Source organism: Macaca fascicularis, chromosome 10 (genome assembly GCF_037993035.2).
Source record: "Macaca fascicularis isolate 582-1 chromosome 10, T2T-MFA8v1.1".
NCBI classification, from domain to species: domain Eukaryota; kingdom Metazoa; phylum Chordata; class Mammalia; order Primates; family Cercopithecidae; genus Macaca; species Macaca fascicularis.
The window spans coordinates 29,962,747-29,986,420 of NC_088384.1; the positions used below are offsets into that span (position 1 = coordinate 29,962,747).

At 46.0% G+C, this 23,674-nt stretch overlaps 1 protein-coding gene, 1 long non-coding RNA gene and 1 gene segment (V, D, J or C); 1 reads left to right on the forward strand and 2 right to left on the reverse strand.

The window, feature by feature from the left end:
- LOC102119992 (immunoglobulin lambda-1 light chain) overlaps window positions 1-23,674 on the reverse strand; it is a 306,764-nt gene that overhangs the window by 123,854 nt on the left and 159,236 nt on the right. The gene's annotated exons all lie outside the window — the stretch shown is intronic.
- The window catches only part of LOC123567284 (uncharacterized), a 103,376-nt gene continuing 80,086 nt past the window's right edge, over window positions 385-23,674 (forward strand). Inside the window, exon 1 of the long non-coding RNA XR_010578192.1 lies at window positions 385-714. This is a non-coding gene — a long non-coding RNA (uncharacterized lncRNA). The remainder of the gene's footprint in view (window positions 715-23,674) is intronic.
- On the reverse strand, window positions 20,615-21,184 carry LOC135965245 (immunoglobulin lambda variable 4-3-like). The segment is given in 2 exon segments: window positions 20,615-20,963; window positions 21,094-21,184. Coding segments are annotated over 2 exon segments (369 nt in total).

Consider the following 23,674-nt stretch of genomic DNA (forward strand, 5'->3'; position numbering starts at 1 on the left):
GGAGGGGGGAGGGTGGGGGGAGGGGGGAGGGTGGGGGGAGGGGGGAGGGTGGGGGGAGGGGGGAGGGTGGGGGGAGGGGGGAGGGTGGGGGGAGGGGGGAGGGTGGGGGGGGGAGGGTGGGGGGAGGGGGGAGGGTGGGGGGGGGGTCCTGGACTACATGTTCTGATTGGATGAGAGAAAACCTCTAGACCTACTCTGATTGGACTTTATTTTCATGCTCTGATTGGTTATTTTAATACTTGCTCTCATCCAATCAGAACATCACAATAAAGTCCAATCAGAGTAGGCCTACAGGTTTTCTCTCATCCAATCAGAACATGTAGTCCAGGAACACACATTGCCTAACCTCAGTATATAAGGCATGCTGAGGCGGGCAGTCAGGTCAGGCCAGGATTTTTCTGTGTGTATCTCCTGAGCTGTTCCATGCTAGCTTACGAAGCCACTTACTACACGCTGGAGGCTGGGGGCCGGAGGCTGGAGCCAGTAGCACTGCGGCTTGCCTCTTGCCTCGCCTTGCTGTGGTAGGTGGAGGTGACCGAGACCGCAGCCTCGTGGGAGTGCTGGGGGGCCGCCGGCAGCGGGAGCTGCTCCTGTCCGGCTAGAGGAGGAGATGGGAGAGCTAAGTGCCCCACGTTGGAGGCTGGGGCCTGTGACAGCGCACCTCTCCTCCCTGCGGTTGGTGGCGGCCATGGAGAAGGCAGCACAGCTGAAGTGGTAGGAGGAGAGAAAATAGTTTTGGGGTAGATGGAAGGGTAAAGAGGGTGGTGAGTGCTAAAGAGAAAAAAGGATGGCAAGCAGGAGAACGCGTTGTGAACAGGGTGGGGATAAGATGGTGGGAAAATAAGTATTTGGGTAGATGGAGGGGGGAAAAGAGGGTGGTGAGGAGCAGGAGTGGGGAGAAGGCTTTGGGGTAGATAGAAGAGCAAAAGAGGGGCCGGGCGCGGTGGCTCAAGCCTGTAATCCCAGCACTTTGGGAGGCCGAGGCGGGCGGATCACGAGGTCAGGAGATCGAGACCATCCTGGCTAACACGGTGAAACCCCGTCTCTACTAAAAATACAAAAAAAAAATTAGCCGGGCGTGGTGGCGGGCGCCTGTAGTCCCAGCTACTCCGGAGGCTGAGGCAGGAGAATGGCGTGAACCCGGGAGGCGGAGCTTGCAGTGAGCCGAGATCGCGCCACTGCACTCCAGTCTGGGCGACAGAGCAAGACTCCGTCTCAAAAAAAAAAAAAAAAAAAAAGCAAAAGAGGGTGATGAGAGCTCGAGAGGGGAAAGAGGGTGGCCAGGGAGAGGGGAAAAGATGGTGGGGAAAAGGATGATGAGTGGGAGTAGAGAAGAGCTTTGTGAAAAGGTGCTGGGGGAGAAGTGGTGGGGGAAAAGTGTTAGGGTAGATGGTGAAAGAAAAAAAGAGTGCTCACAGGGAGGGGAAGGCAGTCGGGAAAAGAAGGTGGGGGAAATAATGGTGGGGGACAAAGGTTTTGGGTAGATCTTTTTCTGATTTTTAAATTAGATTATTTGTGGTTTTGCTTTTGAGTAGTCTTGTTTTCTGTATTTTGTGTATTAACCGCTTGCCTGATGTATAGTTTGCTAATATTTTCTTCCACTCTCTGGATTGTTTCTTCGTTCTGCTGATTGCTGCTTCTGCTTTGCAGAAGCTTTTAAGCTTAATGTAATTATATTTGTCTATTTTTGCTTTTGTTGCTTGCACTTTTGATGTCTATTTGAAAATTCCTTGTCCTAGCCAATTTCATTATTTATCCTATGTTTTCTTCTCTAGTAGTTTCATAGTTTCAAGTCCTACATTTAAATCTTTATTTTGAGTTGATTTTTGTATATGATAAGATAACGGTCTAGATTTATTCTTCTACATGTGGGTGTTGGGTGTTTCCTAGTACAGTTTATTGAAGAGATTGTCCTTCCGGAAGATGTATTCTTGATGCCTAGTTAAAAATGAGGTGACTGTAAATGCGTGAAATTATTTCTGAGTTCTCTATTCTGTTTGATTTGTTTATGTCTGTCTGTCATTTGTCTGTTTCTGTCTCTCCCCTGCCCCTTTTTTTTTGACAGTGCTATGCTGTTTTGATATTATACTATAGATTTGCAGTTACTATGGATTTATGGTATATTTTGTAGTATATTTTGAAATCAGGTAGTGTCATGCCTCCAGCTTTTCTTTCTATTCAAGATTTTTGAATAAAAAGTTGTTTCTCTTAGTGTATAAATATAGCTCCACTGCCTCCTGTTTGCATTGCTTCTTTTTTTTTTTTTTTTGAGAGATGGTCTCACTCTGTCACCCAGGCTGGGGTACAGTGGCGCAATCTCGGCTCACTGCAAGCACTGCCTCCCGGGTTCATGCCATTCTCCTGCTTCAGCCTTACTAGTAGCTGAGACTACAGGCGCTCGCCACCACGCCCGGCTAATTTTTCGTATTTTTAGTAGAGACGGTTTCACTGTGTTCGCCTGGATGATCTCGATCTCCTGACTTCTTGATCCGCCCACCTGGGCCTCCCAAAGTGCTGGGATTACAGGCATGAGCCGTGGCGCCCGGCCGCATTGCTTCTAATACGAAATCTGCTTTTATCATTATGCTGTTCACCTGAATCTAACACGTGTTTTCTCTCTGGCTAATTTTAAGAGTATTTCATCATCACAGATTTTTTTTTTCCCCAATTTGAATACGGTGAGTGTTGCTCTATGTGTGTTTTTTTTTCTGTGTGTGTATGTGTGTGTCTGTTTGGGATTTGTTCAGCTTCTTGGATAGTGGGTTTGTATTTTTAACCAAACTTGGAACACTCGGATCACTATTTAAATTGTTTTTCTGCCCTCCCTCTCACCACACCAATTTTATCTCCTTTTATGCCTCTAATTATACCATTATGCCAATTTGATAATGTCCAAAAACTCACACATACTCCGTTTACTTTTCTCATCTTTTCTTTTTTTGGTAACTTTTCGGGGATAGCTTCCATCGCTACATCATTGTTCACTCATCTGTTCGTTCATAGCATCTACTCTGTAATCAAGCTCATTCAGTGTGTTTTTCATCAGGGACATTTTAGGTATCATTTCTTAAAGTTTAACTTGGGTCTTTATGTCTTATATCTCTGCTTAACCTGGTAAATCCATCCTCTACCCTCATAATCAAGTAGAATATAGTTACAAGAATTGCTGTTGTGCTCCTGCTTGCAAAGTTTATCGTCTGTCAAATTTCAAGGCCACTTTGGATTGATTAATTTCTTTTTGTTTCTTATAGCTTTTTTTTTTTGTTGTTGTTTATTTCTTTGCAGAAAATGTTGATGGGATGCCGACTGTGTACGTTTGTCCTTGTTGGATTCAGAATATATTTTGCATTTCTTTCTCTATTTTTTTGGATCCAGTAAAAAATATTTGAAAACTGTTTGACCTTACCTTGCTTTTACACTGTCTTAGTAGAGAACCACGCAGTCTTATGTGACATTTTCCCCAGTACTGAGGCAAAGCTCTTCTGATGAGTCAACTTGATGCCCCTTACCTGGGGCCTTTTCTCTTTCTTTAACTGTAGTGTGTGTGTGTGTGTGTGTGTGTGTGTGTGTGTGTGTGTGTGTGTCCTCTGAAGAGTGTTCTCTCAAGTGTCTTTGGGTGTTTTTTTCTCTTTCAAAGGGAGTTTCTTCACACACAAGCGTAAATCAGTGCATGAGTATTTGCAGACTTCAGAGTTTTCTCTCTGTATAATTCTCTCTTCTTCAATACTCTTACCTCTAGCCTGGTTTGGTTTGTTTTTTAGTTTTTGAGTTCCCTGGAGTCCTACTCTGAGAGGGAGAATTCCGTGCAGTAGGGGTTCATGATATACTCCCAGGAAAGACGTGTGGGAGGAATGACAGAGAATGTGTGACAATTGAGTGCTAAGCTAGAAGGCACTTTAAGGACATCCTAGGTTAAGACATGATTTTGGGATCAAGGCATCAGGCAGTCATTGCCGCTGAACTGTATTCTGAAGGGGGCACATTCTTATATGAAGCCATTCTTTGAACTCAATGGCATTTTCCAGTGGGGAAACAGCTGTAGAATCCAGGGCCTCCCTGCAGCCTTGGGTGGATGGAGGGTGGGTGAGACCTGAAAAGGGGATCTAAGGGATTCTCAGTGCTCACTGTGAAAGGCTTCCCTGTTCAGAACATCAGGATGCTGTGAAGCTGGGGCTTGAGGGTCTCAGTGAAACATAGGCAGTTCAGAAAAATAATCAGGGCATTTGGACCACAGAGTAGAGGCACTGACTTAGGTTCATTCACCACATATGAGGAAATCCAGGGACCATGACCACTCAATGGCTGTCTCTTCCTGTCCTTCCACTCAGGTCATCTTGAGTCAAGACACTCCCATTCCCAAGACACCACCAGGACAACCTGATCCTGCCAGCCCCAAGTCCTCTCCTGACCCACCCTCTGCAGAGCCTGCCTGGAGGGCTGGAAAAAAGGGTAGCCTGGAGGGCTCAGATGCAGGTGAACTGGGACAGACCTGCTCACGGCTGTGTCCACAATCCTGCTGGGGCTGGAGTAAGAGGGTGACACAGACAGAAAAAGGGTAGTTGTCTCATTTCCTCATCTGCCTGTGTCACTGTGGGATGAGTACCACTGCTGTCTGGTGATTGTCAGTAACAGTCAGCCTTGTCTTCAGTCTGAGTCCCGGAGATGATCAGAGTGGCCGTGTTCCCTGATTTGGAGCCAGAGAATCAGTCTGGGATTCTGAGGGCTGGTTGTTGTTACCACAGATGATCAGCACAGGGCTTCTGGTACCGAGGCTTCTGCTCATACCAGTTTGCATAATAGGTTCCTATGCCATCTCCCTGGCAGGTGATTCTGGCTGGCTGTCCCAAGGCCACAGACACTGCAGGCTCCTGAGTCAGCTGAGAGGAAACCACAGAGCCTGCAAGAGAGGACAGGAGAGGTGTCTGAGGATGACAATCTTATTCCCAGAGCCCCACACTCTGCTTCACTCCCTATGCTGAGCTGAAGCTCAGGGCTAGGATGATCCCTGGTTCCATAGGGGCTGAGCCCTGGGAGGCAGCACATGTGCAGAGAGTGAGGAGGGTGAGCAGGGGAGGGGTCCAGACCATGGTGGAGATGCTCCAGAGGTCTGCCTCTGAGCCCACAGCTGGGGAGGGACCCCCAGGTCTTATTGTAGGAAGAGGAGTCTCTTCATGCAAATTTACTTCTGTTATCATTGTGTCTTTGTTAGGTGGCTCTGGTGAGTAGTGGATGCAAATCTGTTCTCCATTCCCTAAAATATTTGCCCCGGTTCTTGTCTGAGCCCTGAGCCTGAGGGCCTTCTCTGGGTAATTTCTCAAGATCAGAAGGGCCAGGTGGGTTTCAGAATTTTACCCAATAGAAGGAGTTTCAAAGGAAGCAACAGTTAGGCCCTGTGCACTTGAGAACCACAGGGGAACTTGGACTCATTAGGGTCCCCAGACCAAGGTTCACGGTGCCCATAGAATGAATGCAATTTTCTATAACTAAATCACAATGACTATGTATGAACCCTTAATACATGCCAGATGCCTTGGTGATTGTTTTACAAACATTACCTCAAGAAGACTTTCATAACATGGAATAGGATGATGCCAAGCCCTATGCTCAAGGCCCAGTGTTTATTAGGAAATCAGTATTGGGAGGTTAAATGTTTTCCCAAGTCTCTCCCAAACAATACTGAGTGGAGTCCAGATTCCATCCAGGAGATGCACATCAGAGCCTAACTTCCAACCCCTCCCTGCCCTGCTTCCTGCACCCTGCTCCATCTCCTCCTCCTTCCACATCCAAGGTCTTTGGGGTCTGTTTTGTTTTCATTTGCTAGTGCTTCCTTAATGAGATACCAAAGACCTGCTGGCCTAAAGAGCAGACACATCTTTTCTCGCAGTTCTGAAGCTGGGGAGTCCAGATAAAGGTGTTGGTGGGTTTGGTTTTCCCTGAGGCCTCTCTCCTTGGCTTGCAGGTCACTACCTCCTTGCTGTGTCCTCACGTGATCTTCCCTCTGCACACTTGTCTCTGTTGTCTCATTTCTGTGTGTGCAAATTCCTTTTCTTAGGAGGAAACCAGCCAGATTGGATAAGAAGCCACTCTCATGACCTCAATTTCACTCCTCTCTTTAAAGATCCTATCCCCAAACTCAGTCACACACTGTATGTTAGAGTTTCATTGTACAAATTTTGGGGACACAATTTAGTCAATAATCCCCTACCCTATAGACTCCAAAAATTCATGTCTTCCTCACTCGTAAAACACATTCACCCCATCCCAACAGCCCAAGTCCTTCACTAACTCGGCATCAGCTCCAAGACCCAACTCTCATTTGTATAAAATGTAAATCAAGTGTGAGTGATTCTCCAGGTGTGATTCATCCTGAGGATTTAAAGGATAACAGCTTTGGGGAGTTTCTCCTGTCTGTTGCTATCATCTGGGTGTCTAGAAAATAAAATGCCTACTTTATTTGCCAAGATTGAAAGAAAAGCATGAGTCAGCATCAGCAACGTTTGTGAGTTCAATGCGGGGGAAGTCCCGTCTGTGCATTCTTGAAACAATTTAATAATCCAAGTGCCCATGAAATTAAATTTAATAATCAGGTATGGAATATCTCTGTCAGTGTTTAGAAAAGAGCTATAGTTGATACAGAAAACAAAACAAAATATACCAACAGTTGAATTGTTTTCAGAGTAGAATACATCCAAGTTAACGATGATGAATCATAAACAGAAATGGCTTAGTCCAAAGAAAATTAATCACTTGTATAGATATGAAACTACTAATTCCATTTTTAGCATTAAGCCTCAATATATATATAATTTTTATTTATTTTTTTATCTATTTTTTATTTAAGTTCTGGGGTACGTGTGTACAACGTACAGGTTTGTTACATGTGTATACATGTGCCATGTTGGTGTGCTGCACCCATTAACTCATTTGCATTAGGTATTTCTCTTAATGCTATCCCTCCCCTCTCCCCACCAGCCCCATGACAGGCCCTGGTGTGTGATGTTCCCTGCCCCGTGTCCAAGTGTTCTCATTGTTCAGTTCCCACCTCTGAGTGAGAACATGCAGTGTTTGGTTTTCTGTCCTTGGGATAGTTTGCTCAGAATGATTGTTTCCAGCTTCATCCATGTCCCTACAGAGGACATGAGCTTATCCTTTTTTATGGCTGCATAGTATTCCATGGTGTATATGTGCCACATATTCTTAATCCAGTCTATCATTGATGGACATTTGGGTTGGTTCCAAGACTTTGCTATTGTGAATAGTGCCGCAATAAACATACATATGCCTGTGTCTTTATAGTACATGATTTATAATCCTTTGGGTATATACCAAGTAATGGGATGGCTGGGTCAAATGGTATTTCTAATTCTAGATCCTTGAGGAATTGCCACACTGTCTTTCACAATGGTTGAACTAGTTTATGCTCACACCAACAATGTAAAAGTGTTCCTGTTTCTCCACATCCTCTCCAGCACCTGTTGTTTCCTGACTTTTTAATGATCACCATTCTAACTGGTGTGAGATGGTATCTCATTGTGGTTTTGATTTGCATTTGTCTGATGACCAGTGACGATGAGCATTTTTTCATGTGTCTGTTGGCTGCATAAATGTCTGCTTTTGAGAAGAGTCTGTTCATATCCTTCGCCCACTTTTGGATGGGGTTAATTTTTTCTTGTAAATTTGTTGAAGTTCTTTGTAGATTCTGGATATTATCCCTTTATCAGATGAGTAGATTGCAAAAATTTTCTCCCATTCTGTTGGTTGCCTGTTCACTCTGATGGTAGTTTCTTTTGCTATGCAGAAACTCTTTAGTTTAATTAGATCCCATTTGTCTATTTTGGCTTTTGTTGCCATTACTTTTGGTGTTTTAGTCATGAAGTCCTTGCTTATGCCTATGTCCTGAATGGTATTACCTAGGTTTTCTTCTAGGGTTTTCATGGTTTTCGGTCTAACAAGTCAGAAGACAGGTGATTTCTGCATCAATATTTTTATGTACAAATAGGAAACTTCTCAATGGTTACAAAAAAGTGCAATTGTCTTCTACTTAATGTTAGAATTCCTTTGTGGGGTCACATTGTTCTTGATGGTGGGAAAAAAAGAATGTTCCATGAGAGGTTTTCTCATACCTAAGAAAAGGGAAAAAAAGACTTTTACAGAAAATAATAATTTGAGGCATAAACACTTTTCCTGGAAACTTGCTTTGGGGTCTTTATATCTTAAAATCTCAAATTCTTTATTTCCTTGTCACATTCTGAATTTTACAGTCTTCATGCTTTATATAAATGTCCAGTACATTTAAAACTTCATTTACTTATCTGTTATAATCCCTAGAACTTTAATGATCTTGCATGTTTTGGTTTTAGATACCAGGCTCATCTTAGGACTTTTTTCTCTGAGCCTACGCTGGATTATTCATGACTTGGTACAAGCTGCCTTGACCATTTGCCCCTCCTTCTTCCTCTGTTTTGCCTCCTGGGGGGAGTCTATTCCTCATATACTAAAGCTCTCCCAAAACTCAAAGCAAATGGATAGAAATAAAAGTAATGAGATTGTGACACAGGGCTGCCTTGGGCAGACCTAAGATCCAATCAAACAGATGACACACATGTGTTCATATATATATACACATATATATACACACACACATATATACACACACACATATATATAAAGACTCAGGCCACTATGGGAGGTGAAATACAGGGTTGCCCTCGAAGAGACCTCCACCTAGAAAATATGCTGGTGGACTTTTTGAATTTCAAATGACTCTACAAACCAGGGACCACGTTCTATAGGCCTTCCCTTGTCTGCCACATGTGTTTCTGTGGCCACAGAACTCAGAGTGGTGTTTATAGTTTTAAATGGTTACATCATGAATGGCATAAGTACCTGCATAATAGTCTCAGAGTTGAGTCTTGGGCACCAAAGACTAAAATCCTTCTTATCTGGACATTTAAGAAAAAGTTTACCGAATCCTAAAAAATACACAGTGCTGAAACATTTGAGAAAATGCTCCACTTCAAGCAGAATAGGTGAAATCAGAAATAAAAGTGTAACAAATAACATTTTAAAATCTGAAATATTGGCAAAAATTCAAACTTTCGACACTGTACTCTGACCAGGTATTTGTGGCTGGCGTTACAAACTGGTGGAACCCCTCTGGAGAGGAATCTGAGAACAATGAGTAAAAATTATAAGTACACATCCTTTTGACTCAGAAATTCAACTTCTAGAAATTTAATTTATCTTATGTTCATATTCACACATGAACCCAAAGAAGTCTGCATAAGGATGTTCACTGCAGTGTTATTTGTGAGATGAAAATCATGGCGATAAACGGTAGAGATGAGTTGGCTAAAATTCTACCGTGGAATACTCTGTAGCCTTAGAATGAAGGGGGAGTGCTCTATGCCTAGAGTGTCTCAGGAAAGAAGAAACAGTGCATGCATCGGATGATCTTTAACATTGAGGACAAGGAGAGGGGCCTCACACTTCACTCTCCTTTTCGGCTGAGCTCTCTACGTCTGCCAAAGAGGTTAGGGACAGTGGCAGCCTCCCTCCAGTTGGGCCTGGCCACCTTCTCTGGCCTCTGGATGCATCCCAGCCCGACAGCTTGGCTGCAACTTTATGACCAACACACAGCCAGAACCACTGAACTAAGTGGCTCAGCAATTCTAGGTGCACCAAAGTATCAAGGTCACAAACGTGTTCTCTTAACATGCTGAATATTAGGAATGATTTTTATGTAGCAATAGACAATACCCTTTGGGTTTTAAAGTAAATTTAATTGTGTATATTTCAGGTACACAACATGGTGTTATTGGATACAAATATATTAAAATGGTTACTTTGTAATATAATCTATGTAATTGAAGTTCATGGGCCAGGGGCGGTGGCTCATGCCTGTAATCCCAGCACTTTGGGAGGCTGAGGTGGGCGGATCACAAGGTCAGGAGTTCATGATCAGCCTGGTCAATATGGTGAAACCCCGTCTCTACCAAAAATATAAAAATTAGCCAGGTGTGGTGGCGGGCACCTGTAGTCCCAGCTACTCAGGAGGCTGAGGCAGGAGAATCGCTTAAACCCGGGAGGCGGAGGTTGCAGTGAGCCGAGATTGCGCCACTGCACACCAGCCTGGGTGACAGAGCGAGACTCCATCTCAAAAAAATAAAAAAGTTCATAAAAACCAAACTATATATGAGGTTGGTACACAAGTAATTGTGGTTTTTGCTATTGATAGTAATGACAAAAACTGCAGTAACTTCTGTGCCAATCTAATGTAATAATGGCTATGCTTAACAACTGGCTCAGAAAATATAAATTTTGAACCCAACTCTTGTATGAATATTTTCTAAATTCTTACCATTAGTAGATTAATAAACGTTTCAGCAACAGAAGTGTTGACACCCATGGAGATTAGAAATGCTGGATGTCAGTGAGAAAGCGGGGCTGACTCAGGTTAACTCTTCCCTGGGGAGCCATATTGGAACTCCCATCCTGTGTGGAGACCATCTGCTTGTGGGGAGTTTCTAGGACAGGGACTCAGTGATATGAGGAGCAGGGGATTCTGAATGAACACTGAGCCCATCGATAAAATTCTCCCCAGCTCAGCAACCTTAGGTATTGGGGCAAAGAGCAGGAGCAATAAAAAGAAAACAGCTTCCTTTTTGTTCCTAATCCCTCAGAAACATCTTCAGATCTTATCTTAGCGGTCACTGCCTCAGGACAAAGGTGCAGGAAATTAGCTCAGCCAGGAGGGCCATCCTCCCTAGAGCGTGGTGGACAGAGAGTTGAGTAAGATGCGGTTTCTGGAAACTCCCGTAATGGCTTCCGTCCAGATTGGGCTGTACAGCGTGGGAGATGGGGGTGCAGTTAGAGTGAGGCTGTTCCTCAAAACAGCAGGGACTGCAGCAATCAGGAAGCTCCTTGTCACTGTCCCTGCATTTGAAGAGCTAAGAAGAGTTGCACATTCAGGGACCACAGCACAAAAGCAACAGGAAGCTTTCCCTGTGCTGGATGAGAAACCACAGAGCAGGTTTCCTTTTGGACTTCATGGTCGAAAAGGAGAGGAGCTGAGAGAGAAGAATTCTCGAGGCTGTGCTGCAGGAAGCCCCTTGCACTGGGTGAGGAAGCATCTTCAGAGCAAGGAGGAAACCTGAGAGCCCAGGGCAGGTTTTGGTCTCATTTCCCTATGAACTTGGACCACTGTGGAAAGTGATGCTGGTTGCGTATGAGTAACAGTAATAATCAGCCTCTTCCTCAGCCTGGAACCCAGAGATGGTCATGGAGGCTGTGTTGCCAGACTTGGAGCCAGAGAAACGATCGGGGACCCCTGAGGGCTGATAAATCATGAGTTGGGGGGCTGACGTGATAAATCATGAGTTGGGGGGCTGTGCCTGGGTGCTGTTGATACCAGGAGACAATGTTATAACTCCCAACATCACTGCTGGTTCCAGTGCAGGAGATGGTGACCGACTGTCCAGAGGAGCCAGATACTGAGCGAGGCTGAGTCAGGGCAGACTGAGCCCAGGACCCTGGAAAGAGGGAGAAACACACACTAGTGAGTCAGTGCTGGGCCCAGGTGAGCCTGAGGAGCAGGAGACCAAGGATTAGGTCCCTGAGGCCCCTTCCCTGGAGGCATCACCTGTGTCCTGAGTGAGGAGGGGGAGGAGGAGCAGAGCCCAGGCTATGGTGATGTCCTGAGAGCTCTGCCTCCTGAGACCCAACACTGGGCCTGCCCCCAGCCCTGTGTTCTCTCTTCTGCCTCAGAAGAGGGCGGGGCTTCCATGCAAATCTGCATCCTGAGCTCCTCCCCCCACCCCATTCTCACCTGGGCCTGGGCTCAGAGACTTCTGCTTCCCTGGACAGCAGGGCTTAGCCGAGGGGATTGAAACTTCTTGACATGGATCTCCTGAGATTGAGCCCGTGACAGTGCTTGGGAAATGGAGCCAGCCTTGGGGTCCCTCTCCTTCCTGTCCTGGGGTTCACAGTGGTTCTGGCTGTAGAGTGCTTAGTACTTCCTTCCGTTGTGTGTGGTCCAGTGTGAGGACAGGGCCCAGAGTGGTTGGGAGAGACCCCAGCGCCCCCTTTCCCAGGACCACAGGCCCCACAGGGACCCCTCAGTCCCCCTCAGCCCTTCTAGGGCTCCTCAGGTCGGCTGGGTCCTCACACCTTGCTCTACCGTCTGTGTCTGCAGAGGCCTGAAGCTGCTGCTTGAATAAACCTGGGGTGGATTTATTGGCTTTTTTTTTTTTGAAACAGAGTCTGGCTCTGTCACCCAGGCTGGAGTGCAGTGGCACAATCTTGGTTCACTGCAACCTTCACCTCCCAGGTTCAAGCGATTCTTCTGCCTCAGCCTCCTGAGTAGCTGGGATAACAGGCATGTGCCACCACGCTCTGCTAATTTTTGTATTTTTAGTAGAGATGGGGTTTCACCATGTTGGTTAGGCTGGTCTCGAACTCCTGACCTTGTGATCTGCCCACCCTGGCCTCCCTAAGTGCTGGGATTACAGGCATGAGCCACCGTACCCAGCCTATTGGCCCTTCAAGAAATGCATTTATGGGGGCACAACAGATTTAGGACCCAAGACTGCCTCTGTCTCTTTAGGGAGACTCAGGAGGAAGGAGCTCCTGAGACCGCATACCCAGGGTGAAGCCCAGCAGGGACCTTCCAGACCCAGGCCCACACTGCCCCTAGTGGTCGCAGAGGGAGGAACCCGAGGCCCAGGAGCTCTCCTGAGTCACAGCTGACAGCCCCTGCCCCGCACCCCCTGCCTTCGGTTCCCTTCCCAGCTCAATCCTAGGCTGCTGGTCCCTTCTCATTCCCTCCACGCTCCCTCCCTCAGGGTGGAATGTGTCTCCCACACCAGGGCTCCATATGCTCCTCCTGGTGCCTGTTTGCTTTTCCTAGAGGACTGTCCCACCGGTTGGTGTCCTTGAGGCAGCTCTGGCTCAGGGCTGAGGAAACCTCACATGAAATCAATCCACCCCCAGCGGGTGGGTGGGACAGGAACATGGGATGAAGAGAAAACCAACTGATTCCTCAAAATGTTGACAGAAAAATCGTGACATAGAGGAGGCAGTGCTCATGAAGGCTGTGACCAACCTCTTGAAAAGCACTGGGGTGGGGGTTGGGGGGTCCCAGGCCAGAGGAGCTAAGGAAAGGGGCCTGGGGTTAGGATTGGGTCAAGGCCAGGACCAGGAACCCCTCCTCAGGGCGCGTGCGTCCCTCAAACTGTGACCGGGGACTTTCCTTAGTCCTTCCCTTTAGTGCACATTGAGTACCCCTCAGCCCAGAGCCGGGCGCCTCCCTGAGGTGAAGCCTCCCCACACAGAAAGCGGCTGACCCCATGTGTTCCTCAGAAACTCCTGGGTTTGGGGTAAAGACTCCAATCACGGTGACTTCTCTGTCAGAATAGAAATGTAAACGCCCTCTCAGGAGATGGACTTTGGGTTCTGCAGTGTGAGTGCTGGCAGCGGGGGTGGGAAATGTTTTGTGTCACTGTCCCTGTTAGAAAGCAGAGATTTCTAACAGCACAGGAGAGGGGAGCCCTGGGCAAGGGTGAGAGGAGGGAAGAGTGGGCTCAGGGGCTCAGGTGAGAAAGTATGTGGTGTGGGGAGGTGACAGCTTTGCATTTGAGACTACTGTTTCTGCATGTGTTGTTTAGATATTTATGTGCTATTTTGCTGAATAAATAGTTGCAAGAAAATAATGTTTCCATTTGAGCTAGCACTAAAATGGAATTAGGTCAGTGACCAGCTCAAATATCAGTGATCATTGATTGACTGTGGAGCCAGTGGCCTGGATCCTTTTCCCCTGAGAACACTCCAGGAGCCCAGGCACTCCCTGCAAAAAGGAAATCTCTGGTCTTCAAGATATGCCACCTTGTCTTTTCTTCCATGTTCTGTTAGCACCAGGAGAAAACAAAGACCCTACCAAAGCTATTGGAGTCGCCAACCTCATTGAAACTCTCCTGGATGTGTGTGTCTACACAGAGGACCAGACACAAAAATCAGAAGCACTTGGTGAATCTGTTCTCACTGCAACCCAAGCAGCAATGAAGAGTAGCAAGGTTCTCTTCCAAATTGTGGTTTCTGCAAAGATTTAGTCTTTTTTTTTTTTTTTAAATTCAAAAATCTTGTCTCTTAAAAACTGAGGCCTGCAGGGACGTGTTCACTGGTTCATGTGATGGGTAATGTCTCCAGAGGGACTGCGTCTGTCCCACATTTGCACTTTTAAAAGTCACTAATTTAGACATCAGGCATGTTTGTAGAGCACAAGCTCTAATCAAGTATATATGGAAGGATGTGCTATGTAACCAAGGGAAAAAATTGGAAAGCTCCACAATCCCCTTCACGTCTAAACCATGTGGTCCGTGTTGAGGAGGTGCACACAGATGAGGAGGCAGCTGAGACTGAGGGCTAGAGACCCCTCCTTTACAGCCACAGCTTCCTTTATCTTCCTGCTCCATCAGCAGATGTTGACCCATATGCACATCAGGGATCGGGCATCCTCAACACCGTCTGTCCCTGGTGTCTATGCACATGTACATCCTCTGGGACTCCTCACTGAGGGATGTCACTCAAACCATCTGTGGGCACAGTACAGCAGACTGAGGAGGAAGTAATGAGTACCCAGCTTCCTCCGTCTGTTTCTCTGGTCAGAAGATCAGACTCCATCTTTGAAGGCCCTGTGTTAACAGTCACCTTCTTCAAGTTTGGCCACTTGGCCATTGTCCCATACCATCCTCGCCTGTGCTTTGTCCTGGGACAGGCTCAGCTGGGCTGTGGACCTTCCAGGAGCCTGGCCATGGATTTGGACTGGGCCCTGCTGAGAGATCATCGATAACACCTCAGCAGCAGATGAACCTCAAACCCATCATCTTCCTCCTCCAGCTCCTCTCTGGGTTCTGCAGACTGACTTAGTCCCATCTTGGTCATTTAATTAGGATGTGGTTCTGTGCCTCTAGGATTGTGTGAATGATTTTCATCACCATAGTTTGGCCATTTGGGGAGCCACAACTCATGTGGATTCATCACACAGTCTAGTCTATTTCACATCTGGTGCTGCTCTTCATATGCCATATGCCAACCCTGCAATAAACTAGAAATTGACATGCTCAACTTTTCTTTTCTTTCTCATTAGTGTTTTATATAAACACATAGAAAGCATCAGAAACCCAGGCCTGATGAGAAACCAACTTTAGGTTACTTGGTCTCTGTGAGGCTCTTAGGATCATGGCCTCTGCACAGGACATGACCGCTGGAGGGTGGGGGGTTTCTGAGCCCCCCAGGCAGGCGTATTCTGTCACTGAGCCCAGGGTAGCCCCTTGGTCAGAGCTGAGGCAGGTGAGAATCTGCTTCCCTCTGGAGAGCATCCTTTCAAGGAGGCTGGAGATGCCCATACAGTTCAGGGCCCCAAATGCCCCACGACACCCACCTGAGGCTTCCCTTAGCCCAGGAGCTGCCCCCTGAATCAAAGTCTTCCTGGAGCTGGAGGAGAGGTAGAGGGAGGAGGGGCTAGGTGTCTCTGGAAGCACCCAGGACAGAGGGCTCAGCTCCATAGGACACTGCTGCACAGGAAGGGACGAGGCCCTGAGAGTGGCAGGAGGCTCAAGGCAGCCATCCTGGGTGAAGGACTCAGGCCCTGGGAGTCCTGTCTCCTCACACTGTGCCCCCCTCCTAGAGCACCTCCACCTCGGGGCATCTCCCAGGGAATCCCAGGCCTGCGGGAGCTGCCCAGGCTGACACCAGGGCCCAGACGCCTGCAGCTGCATTTGCCAGGTGAGGTCCTCACTGTGCCCGGGTTCCTGTTTGTGTCCGTAGGTGATGCTGTGGGAGTCTGAACCTCAGAACATGAACACCGCAGCCCCAGATGACAGTATACTACACCAGACTTCCAAACCAAGGACTAATCCTTAGACATGTAGGACCCCGGGCTGGCCTCCCTGTTAGGTTCCTACTGGGCGGCCTCAGCCTCTCTTCTGGCTGCAGCTGAGCTGCCCCGTGCTGGTGAAGAAGATGGAGCCCAGGACTTCCCTTCTCTAAGTGACCCCAGAACACCTGTCACCTGGGAGGGTGAGGTGGGAGGGTCCAGCCTCAGTCTATGCCACATGTGAACTCCTCTGGCCCTTATGGCTCAGCACAGAGAGGTCGCGTATATGGTTGCAGGGAGGTGGGGCAGGTACATTTCTTGTAACTGAGTCTCAGGTTGAAATGCTCTTCTCCATTCTGTGGTTTTTGGTCACAGAATACAGAGTGCAGGATAAACTATAGATCTTCTGTGAAAAACGTTTAAGTCCAGAGAAATGCAGTCATACCTTACATGTACTCCTGCTTCCCATATGTGTATGGAAGACGAGACTGATTTTCTCATCCCAATAAGAACAGCTGCATTGTAACTGGGAGCCGCTAAACCTCAGTTGTGTACTTAAACCATCGTCACTGTCGTTGTCATTGTATTTTTTCTATTACCGTTATTTTCACTTCCTAACATACTGATCCATGTTTGTGATGGGAGGTAGCACTAGCGTTTTTTGTTTTAATGAAATTTAAGACTTCCTGGACAATGTCGAATTGCAGCGGTGAAGGCAGGAGTCCTTGTTTTGCTTCTGATTTTAGTGGGGAGACGTTCACTGTTTCACCATTTACTGTGAGGTTCACTGTGGATATTGATAAAGGCCCTGCCTTAATCATATTGTGAAACGTTCCTTCCATTTCTAGTTTGCTAAAGTGTTTTTTATCTTGAAAGTGTGGTGAGGTTTGTCAAATGCTTCTGCATTTACTGGGATGATCATATGCTTTTTCCTGTCGCTCTATTGATATTGTTTATTACATTGATCCATTTGCTTATGTAGAACCATTCTTGCAGTGCTAAGATAAATTTGGTGTTTTCATGCCATGAGTTCTCTTTATCGTGCAGTTAGATTTGGTAATCTTTTGTTCTGTTAAGAAATTTTCCATGCTTATTTTTCAGGAATATTAGCCTATAGTTTTCTGTATTATAGTATCCTTGTTTGTCTGTGCTGTGAGGCTAAGGCTGGCCTCTAGAATGTGTTAGGAAGTGTCCTCCCAGTCTATTTTAGGATGAGATTGACTATGGTTGGTATTTTTTCCTCCTTAAATCTCTAGTAGAATTAGAAGTGAGGGCCTCTGGCCCTGGGCTGTGTTTTAAGAAAAATTGTGAATTGCTGATTTAATCTCTTTATTTCTTGATTTAATTTATTTCTTCTTTAGACTGGTAATTTGTGTTTTTCTATCAATGTGTCAATTTCTCCTAGAGTTAGCATATAATTGCTTACAGTGTTCTTGTATCATTATCTTAATCCCCATAAAGTTGGTTTTATTGTGCCAAATTTTCAATTTTTCTTATTTGTGTCTTCTCTCTTATCTTCTTAGTCAGTTTACATAGCAGCTTGTTAATTTTTTTTGGTTCTTTTCCAAGTAGGAGTTTCTCATGCCTTTTGTGTTGTTTATATTTTTTTCTTCTCTATTTCTTTGATCTCTGGTCTAATAATCCTTACTTGCTTCCGTCTGTGGTCTTTGTTTTGTTTTCTTTTGTCTTTCTTGTTCCATGAGCTGTAAAGTTGGGTTGTTGATTAGAGAGAGGAGGAGGAGCATTGCTTCATCTAAAACCAAGGCATGCTGAGAAGAATGGAACACAGGCCTTGCTCTTCCCCCAGTTTACTGCACTTATCTGATACTTTGTCTTATTTCTCCAAACCTCTACTCTGCTCATCAAACCTAAATTTAAAGTCCTAAATTTTAAGTCCTAAATTTAAAGAGTACAGGAGAAATATACTCTTAGAATCATATGTTTAAGTGGTTCTTCATCACCAAATTTTATTAATTTGACTGTTACGTGATTTGGGGTTGTTTGCTTCATGATTCTTGCACTTCAGTTTTGTTGAACTTCTTGGATATACCAGTTTTTGTGTTTTACCAAATGTGTAACACATTTGACCATTATTTATTCAAATATTCTTTTCTACTCACCCATTTCTTTTCTATTCCATTGATGTCAATTATACATACTTTAGGTTGTTGTATTTAAATTTTTTTTTTAGGCCAGGTGCAGTGGCTCACCCCTGTAATCTCAACATTTTGGGAGGCTGAGACTGGAGGATTGCTTGAGCCTAGGAGTTTGAGACAAGCCTAGGCAACATAAGGAGACCCCGTCTCTACAAAAAAAACCCACAAAAATTAGCTGGGCATGGTGGTGCACGCCAGTATTCACAGCTACTTGGGAGGCTGAGCTGGGAGGATCACTTGGGTTTGGGAAGTCAAGGCAGCAGTGAGCCATGACTGCACCACTGCCCTCCAGCCTGAATGACAGATTGAGACCCTATATTAGAGACAGGAACTTGCTGTGTTGCCCACGCTGGAGTCCAGTGGCATGATCATAGCTCACTCACTGCAGTCTTGAATTTCTGGGTTCTACCAACCTTCCTGCCTCAGGTTCATAAGTGGGTATGACTACAGGTGCAGGCCACGAAGCCCAGTTAATTTTTAAGTCTTTTTTTTTTTTTTTTTTTTTTTTTAATTGTAGAGCTATGTTGCCTAGTCTTGTCTTGAATTCCTAGTCTCAAAAGATCCTCCCTCTAGACCTCCCAAAGTGCTGGGATTATAGGTGTGAACAATTATTGCCAGTCAACCTCAGGCTGTTTGAAGTCATCCTATAACTCACCTTTATTTTCTTTATACATATCCAATAATGCTTTCTTCATTTTAATCATTGCTTTTCTTTATATGCTGCATTTTGAATATTTTCTGGTGCTACATTATCAAGTTTGCCAATCTTTTGTTTTACATCATCTAATCTGTCGTCAATCACATCCTGTATGTTTTTAAAGTGACAGACATTGCAGTTATTAGCTGTACAAGCTCAATTAGTTCTTTTTTGTTATTTTACGCTTCTACTTAACATGTTCAATCATTCCTCTACTTCATGAAAAATTGGAATGTGATGATAATAATAGTTTGTGTATCCACTCCTGATTTACCATCTAATGAGTCTGCCTGGAGGACTGGAGGGAAGGGCAGCCTGGGGGTCTCCAATCTGAATGAACTGAGCCAGACCTGCTGATGGCCGTGACCACAGTCCTCTTGAGATTGAGGGAAAGAATGACACAGATGGGAAGGGGTTGGCATCTCACTTCACTGTGTGCTGTGTCACTGTGAGATGAGAAGCAGGGCTGTCCCATGAGCGACAGTAATAGCCTTGTTTCCATCCTGTGCCACGTTAATAATCAAGGTGGCCATGTCCTCTGATAGGGAGTCACAAAATTGCTGAGGAATCACTGAGGGCCGCTTGCTGTCACCATAGATTAGTAGGGACCTGGCCTACTTACTGGTACCAGTTTGTATCAGAGTCACCTATGCTATTTCCTTGGCAGATGATCCTGGCTGTATGTCCCAAAGCCACAGACACTGCAGGCAGCTGAGTCAATTCAGAGGAGGCCACACACCCTGCAAGAGGAGACAGGAGACGTGAGACTGAGAATGAGGGTCTCATTCCCATAGCCTCACACCCTGCATCGCTCCCTGCACTGAGCTTAAGGTCAGGGCCAGGCTGACCCCTGGTTCCATGGGGCTTATTCCCTGAGAAGAAGCATCTATGCAGAGAGTGGGGAGGGTGAGCAGAGGAGGGTCCGGGCCATGGTGGAGATGCCCCAGAACTCTGCCTCTGATCCCACAACTAGACAGTGATTTTCCAGGACTCTTACCACAGAAAGGGAAGGCTCTTCATGGAAATCTACTTCTCTTCCCGTTGTGGCCTTGTTGGGAAGCTGCTTGGTGAGCAGAGAAGGATAAGGGCTTAATTGAGTGTATAAAAATAGTCCCTGACTCCATGTCTGTACCCCGTTTCCTCAGACTGTCTCTGGTGTTGAGTGAGAAAGTGCTTCCCGCACCATATTCATACACACACACCTCAGTTCATGTCTTACGTATTCGTAGGCATAGGCAAGAACCCAGATATATTCTCTGTTGATGTGAATATCCATGGGAAAGGAAGCTCCAACATAAATCCTTCTTGGCGTGTTCTCGTCGTGGACCTTAAAGTTTCTTCAGCTCTCATAGCCCTGTCTTGAACATCCAGCAGCTAGGCTGGGTAATGGAGTTGAGTTGATCTTGAACAGGAGATAGTAGAAACAGGAGACATGCTGGGGGAGGGTCAGAGTTCCATGATGAGACTCAGTGAAATTGCTCCTAGCATCTTGGAGATTATTATTTTTATATGCTAAAAAATATAAAAATTGAACTCTCATAAATGGTGGGTGGCAGGTCAAGATCCATGTCCTTTCTTGGGGCAGAGCCTGGTGATGGAGCAAGGGCACAATGAGACACTGGGACACGGTCCTCTCATCCTAGCCACTCTGTCAGGGTCCTTTTCCTGCCTGGGCTGCTCTGGTCTCTCCCAGCATAGTCCCCACAGGCTGTTGTAGAGGAAACAGAAAGATGAGTTTTCAAAATGGCCTCCATCATGGCCTGCATCTGCCTCTGCCTAGGGATGTCTTGGGGGAGGAAAGTCAGAGGTCTCGGGGTACTGGAGAGGAACCCAGGGCTGCTGACTCTGAGTCCCTGAGGAGAAAGGGGAGGTGGGAGGTTTTGGCCTCACTTCCCCTTCATCTGTGTCACTGTGGCTCAACCGTCCTGGCCATCAATCGTGTGGCACTCTCCACAGTAATACTCAGCCTCGTCGTCAGACTGGAGGTTGGAGATGGTGAGGTAGCGGTCAGCCCCAGAGCTGGAGCCCAAGAAGCGATCGGGGATCCCATCCCCCTTGCTCTGGGTGCCATCACTGTTAACCTTCATTATATACCGGGGAGACCTCCCCGGTCTCTGTTGATACCAGAAAATAAAGTAGTTGCTGTGCTCACTGCTCAGGGTGCAGGTGAGCTTGACAGAGGCTCCCAACGAGGCAGATGCAGACGGGGGCTGAGTCAGCACAGGCAGAGCACAGAGACCTGAAAACATAGAATTTCATGAATGATGCTGAATGCACAGGAGAACTGGAAAGAATGCCCCTGAGGACTGGAGTTATAATGGGAAAATAGCAGGGAAGGGGTTTCCCTGAGTTCCCTGGGATGTTCTGACCTGTGGAGAAAATGAAGGGCAGGAGGTAGAAGGAGACCCAGGCCATGGTTGGAGGGACTTCCAGGAGCTCTGCTCGAGGCTGCCCAGTGGCACCTGGACACTGTGAGCTCCTGTCTTATCCTCTTCTTGAAGCTCAAGAAGGGAGGAGCTTTGAATGCAAATCTGCTCTCCACTTTCCAGCATATCTGAGCTACTGTCTGAGCTCTGAGTCTGAGGACTTCATGTTGGCAATTTCTCAAGGTCAGAAGAAGGGCCAGGTGGGTGTCATGAGTGGAGCATGAATTTTACCCAATAGAAGGGGCCTCAAAGGAAGCATCAGTCATGCCCTTTACACTTGAGCCTACCAGGGAAGTCATTAGGGTCCTCAAAACAGGGCCCCCAGTGCCCTCTAGTGCACGCAGGAGGAATGCCATCCTCCATGTATCGGGAGCTCAAGCAGAATGAGTGCTTTGAGGTCTTAGTATGTGCCAGGCCCTTTGGAGAGTGTTTTACAGGCGCCACCTCAACCACACATTCACAATAGCCCCACAGCAAGCAGAGGCTTAAGACACAACCTCTCCTTTAGTGTACTGATGGGAGAAGCAACATCAGGAGGTTACAAGATTTATTAAATCCTCCCAGAGAGTACTGAGTGGAGTCAGGATTTCATCCATCCTCAGAGCGTGACCTTCCACTCTTCCCTGCCCTGTCTCCTACCCCATGCCCCATCTTCTTCTCCTCCCTCATCCAGGACCCTGGACCCACTTATCACACCCTACATTTAATAATCAGGTGCCCTGTCCTCTGAGTTCTTTGGACAAAGGTATGGATGCTCCCTCTGCTCCCTTCATGGCAAGTGACAGAGGAGCGTGTGTTAATGGTGACATCGGGGACGTCCAGATGTGTGGTCATGCTCCTCATGCCAGGCTCCTCTCCAGGCAAGTTAGGATTAGGATTCCATTTCTAACAAGGTGAAGGGTATTGAATTTGGACAACTGTCACATTAGATACTGAAGCATTTTAACCTTAATAAATATGAGTGGCGGGAGAATATTTCCTACCTAATATCTTAGAGACATGTATTGCTTTTCAACAGAGAACTACTAAGGATGTGATGAAATGAATTCATTAACAAAACACTGGTTCATTAGAAATAGAAATAATGTGTGAAGCCCAAGGTGTCCGTGGGTACAGACAGACACCTCCACAAATTGCACTTTGGAGTTTGGTGTAAAGAGAGAAGTGAGATAAGATGAGGCCACATGACACCAATATGCCTGCTCCTGTAGTTGGCTGAGCATGTCACTGCAGCTCTGCCAAGCCCTTTCCAACCAATGCTTCCATTCCTCCTGTCACTTGACACCTCAGAGTCTCCACATTGTTTCCTGCTGACCACTCAGGCAGGTCAGTTCTGACACCCTTGCTTGTGGGTCCTGATACAGGATTGGATGTAACTTGCTAAGACCACTCTGGGAAAATACACCTTCATAAAAATGATTGATGCTTGTGAGTTAGACAAAAACAGCCCTTTGTGAAGAATAGCTACACACTCACCTTCGATACTATATTCCTCACGATCAGCCCTCTTTCATCTAGATCTACATATAAAGTATAACTTCCTACTTTTAGTTGTTTTTTTTGTAAATCTTCCCACTGCAAGGGATCCTTGGAGCACAATTCACAGGGACCATTGCCATGCGGATTCCACTGACCAATAGAAAAAAATGTCTTTGATGGCTCAGATTTATCTTCGAACTGGAAGTTATGGTCCATGTCTTTGAGAATGGAAGAAGCATGAAACACATTGTAAAAATTCCTTGGTTTCTGAGAGTCCTCTGTATTTCTACTTTGGTTGGAAAATGGAACAGCCATTCTTCCCGGGGGAGGCCCTCTGGGTCATAGGACTCTCCATTGCCCCAAGATGGTTCTAAGTAAATACCGCAGGGGCTGTGATCCAAATGGACCATCATTTATGTGGATCTGCTCTAATATAGCAATCATGAGTGCTAGGGAGCTGCTGAGTCCTTGAAATGTGCGTAATTCGAGTTAAGATGTGATGTATTGGTAAAACACACCAGATTTTAAAAAGGTTGTAGGAAAATAACGTAAAATATCTCCATATTTTTATGTTGATCACATATTGAATAGTATTTGGATAAGTACTTGGAGTTTTTCATGCCATTTTTATTCTTTACATTTTTTTCTTCTTTATTTCTTTGGCCTCTGGTCTAATAATTCTTACTTGTTTCCTTCTGTGGTCTTTGTTTTGTTTTCTTTTGTCTGTCTTGTTCCATGAGCTGTAAAATTGGGTTGTTGATTAGAGAGAGGAAGAGACGAGCATTTCTTCATGTAAAACAAAAGCATGCTGAGAAGAATGGAACACAGGCCTTACTCTTCTCCCAGCTTACTGCACTTACCTGATACTTTGTCTTATTTCTGCAAACCTGTACTCTGCTCATCAGACCTAAATTTAAAGTCCTCAGGTTCAAGTGTTTCTCTGAGTTTTCATTTCCTTGTGAGTGCTCCCATGTCAAGTAAATACTATATTTAATAAATGTGCATGAGTTTCTCTTCTCAATCTGTCTTGTGTTATAGGGACCTC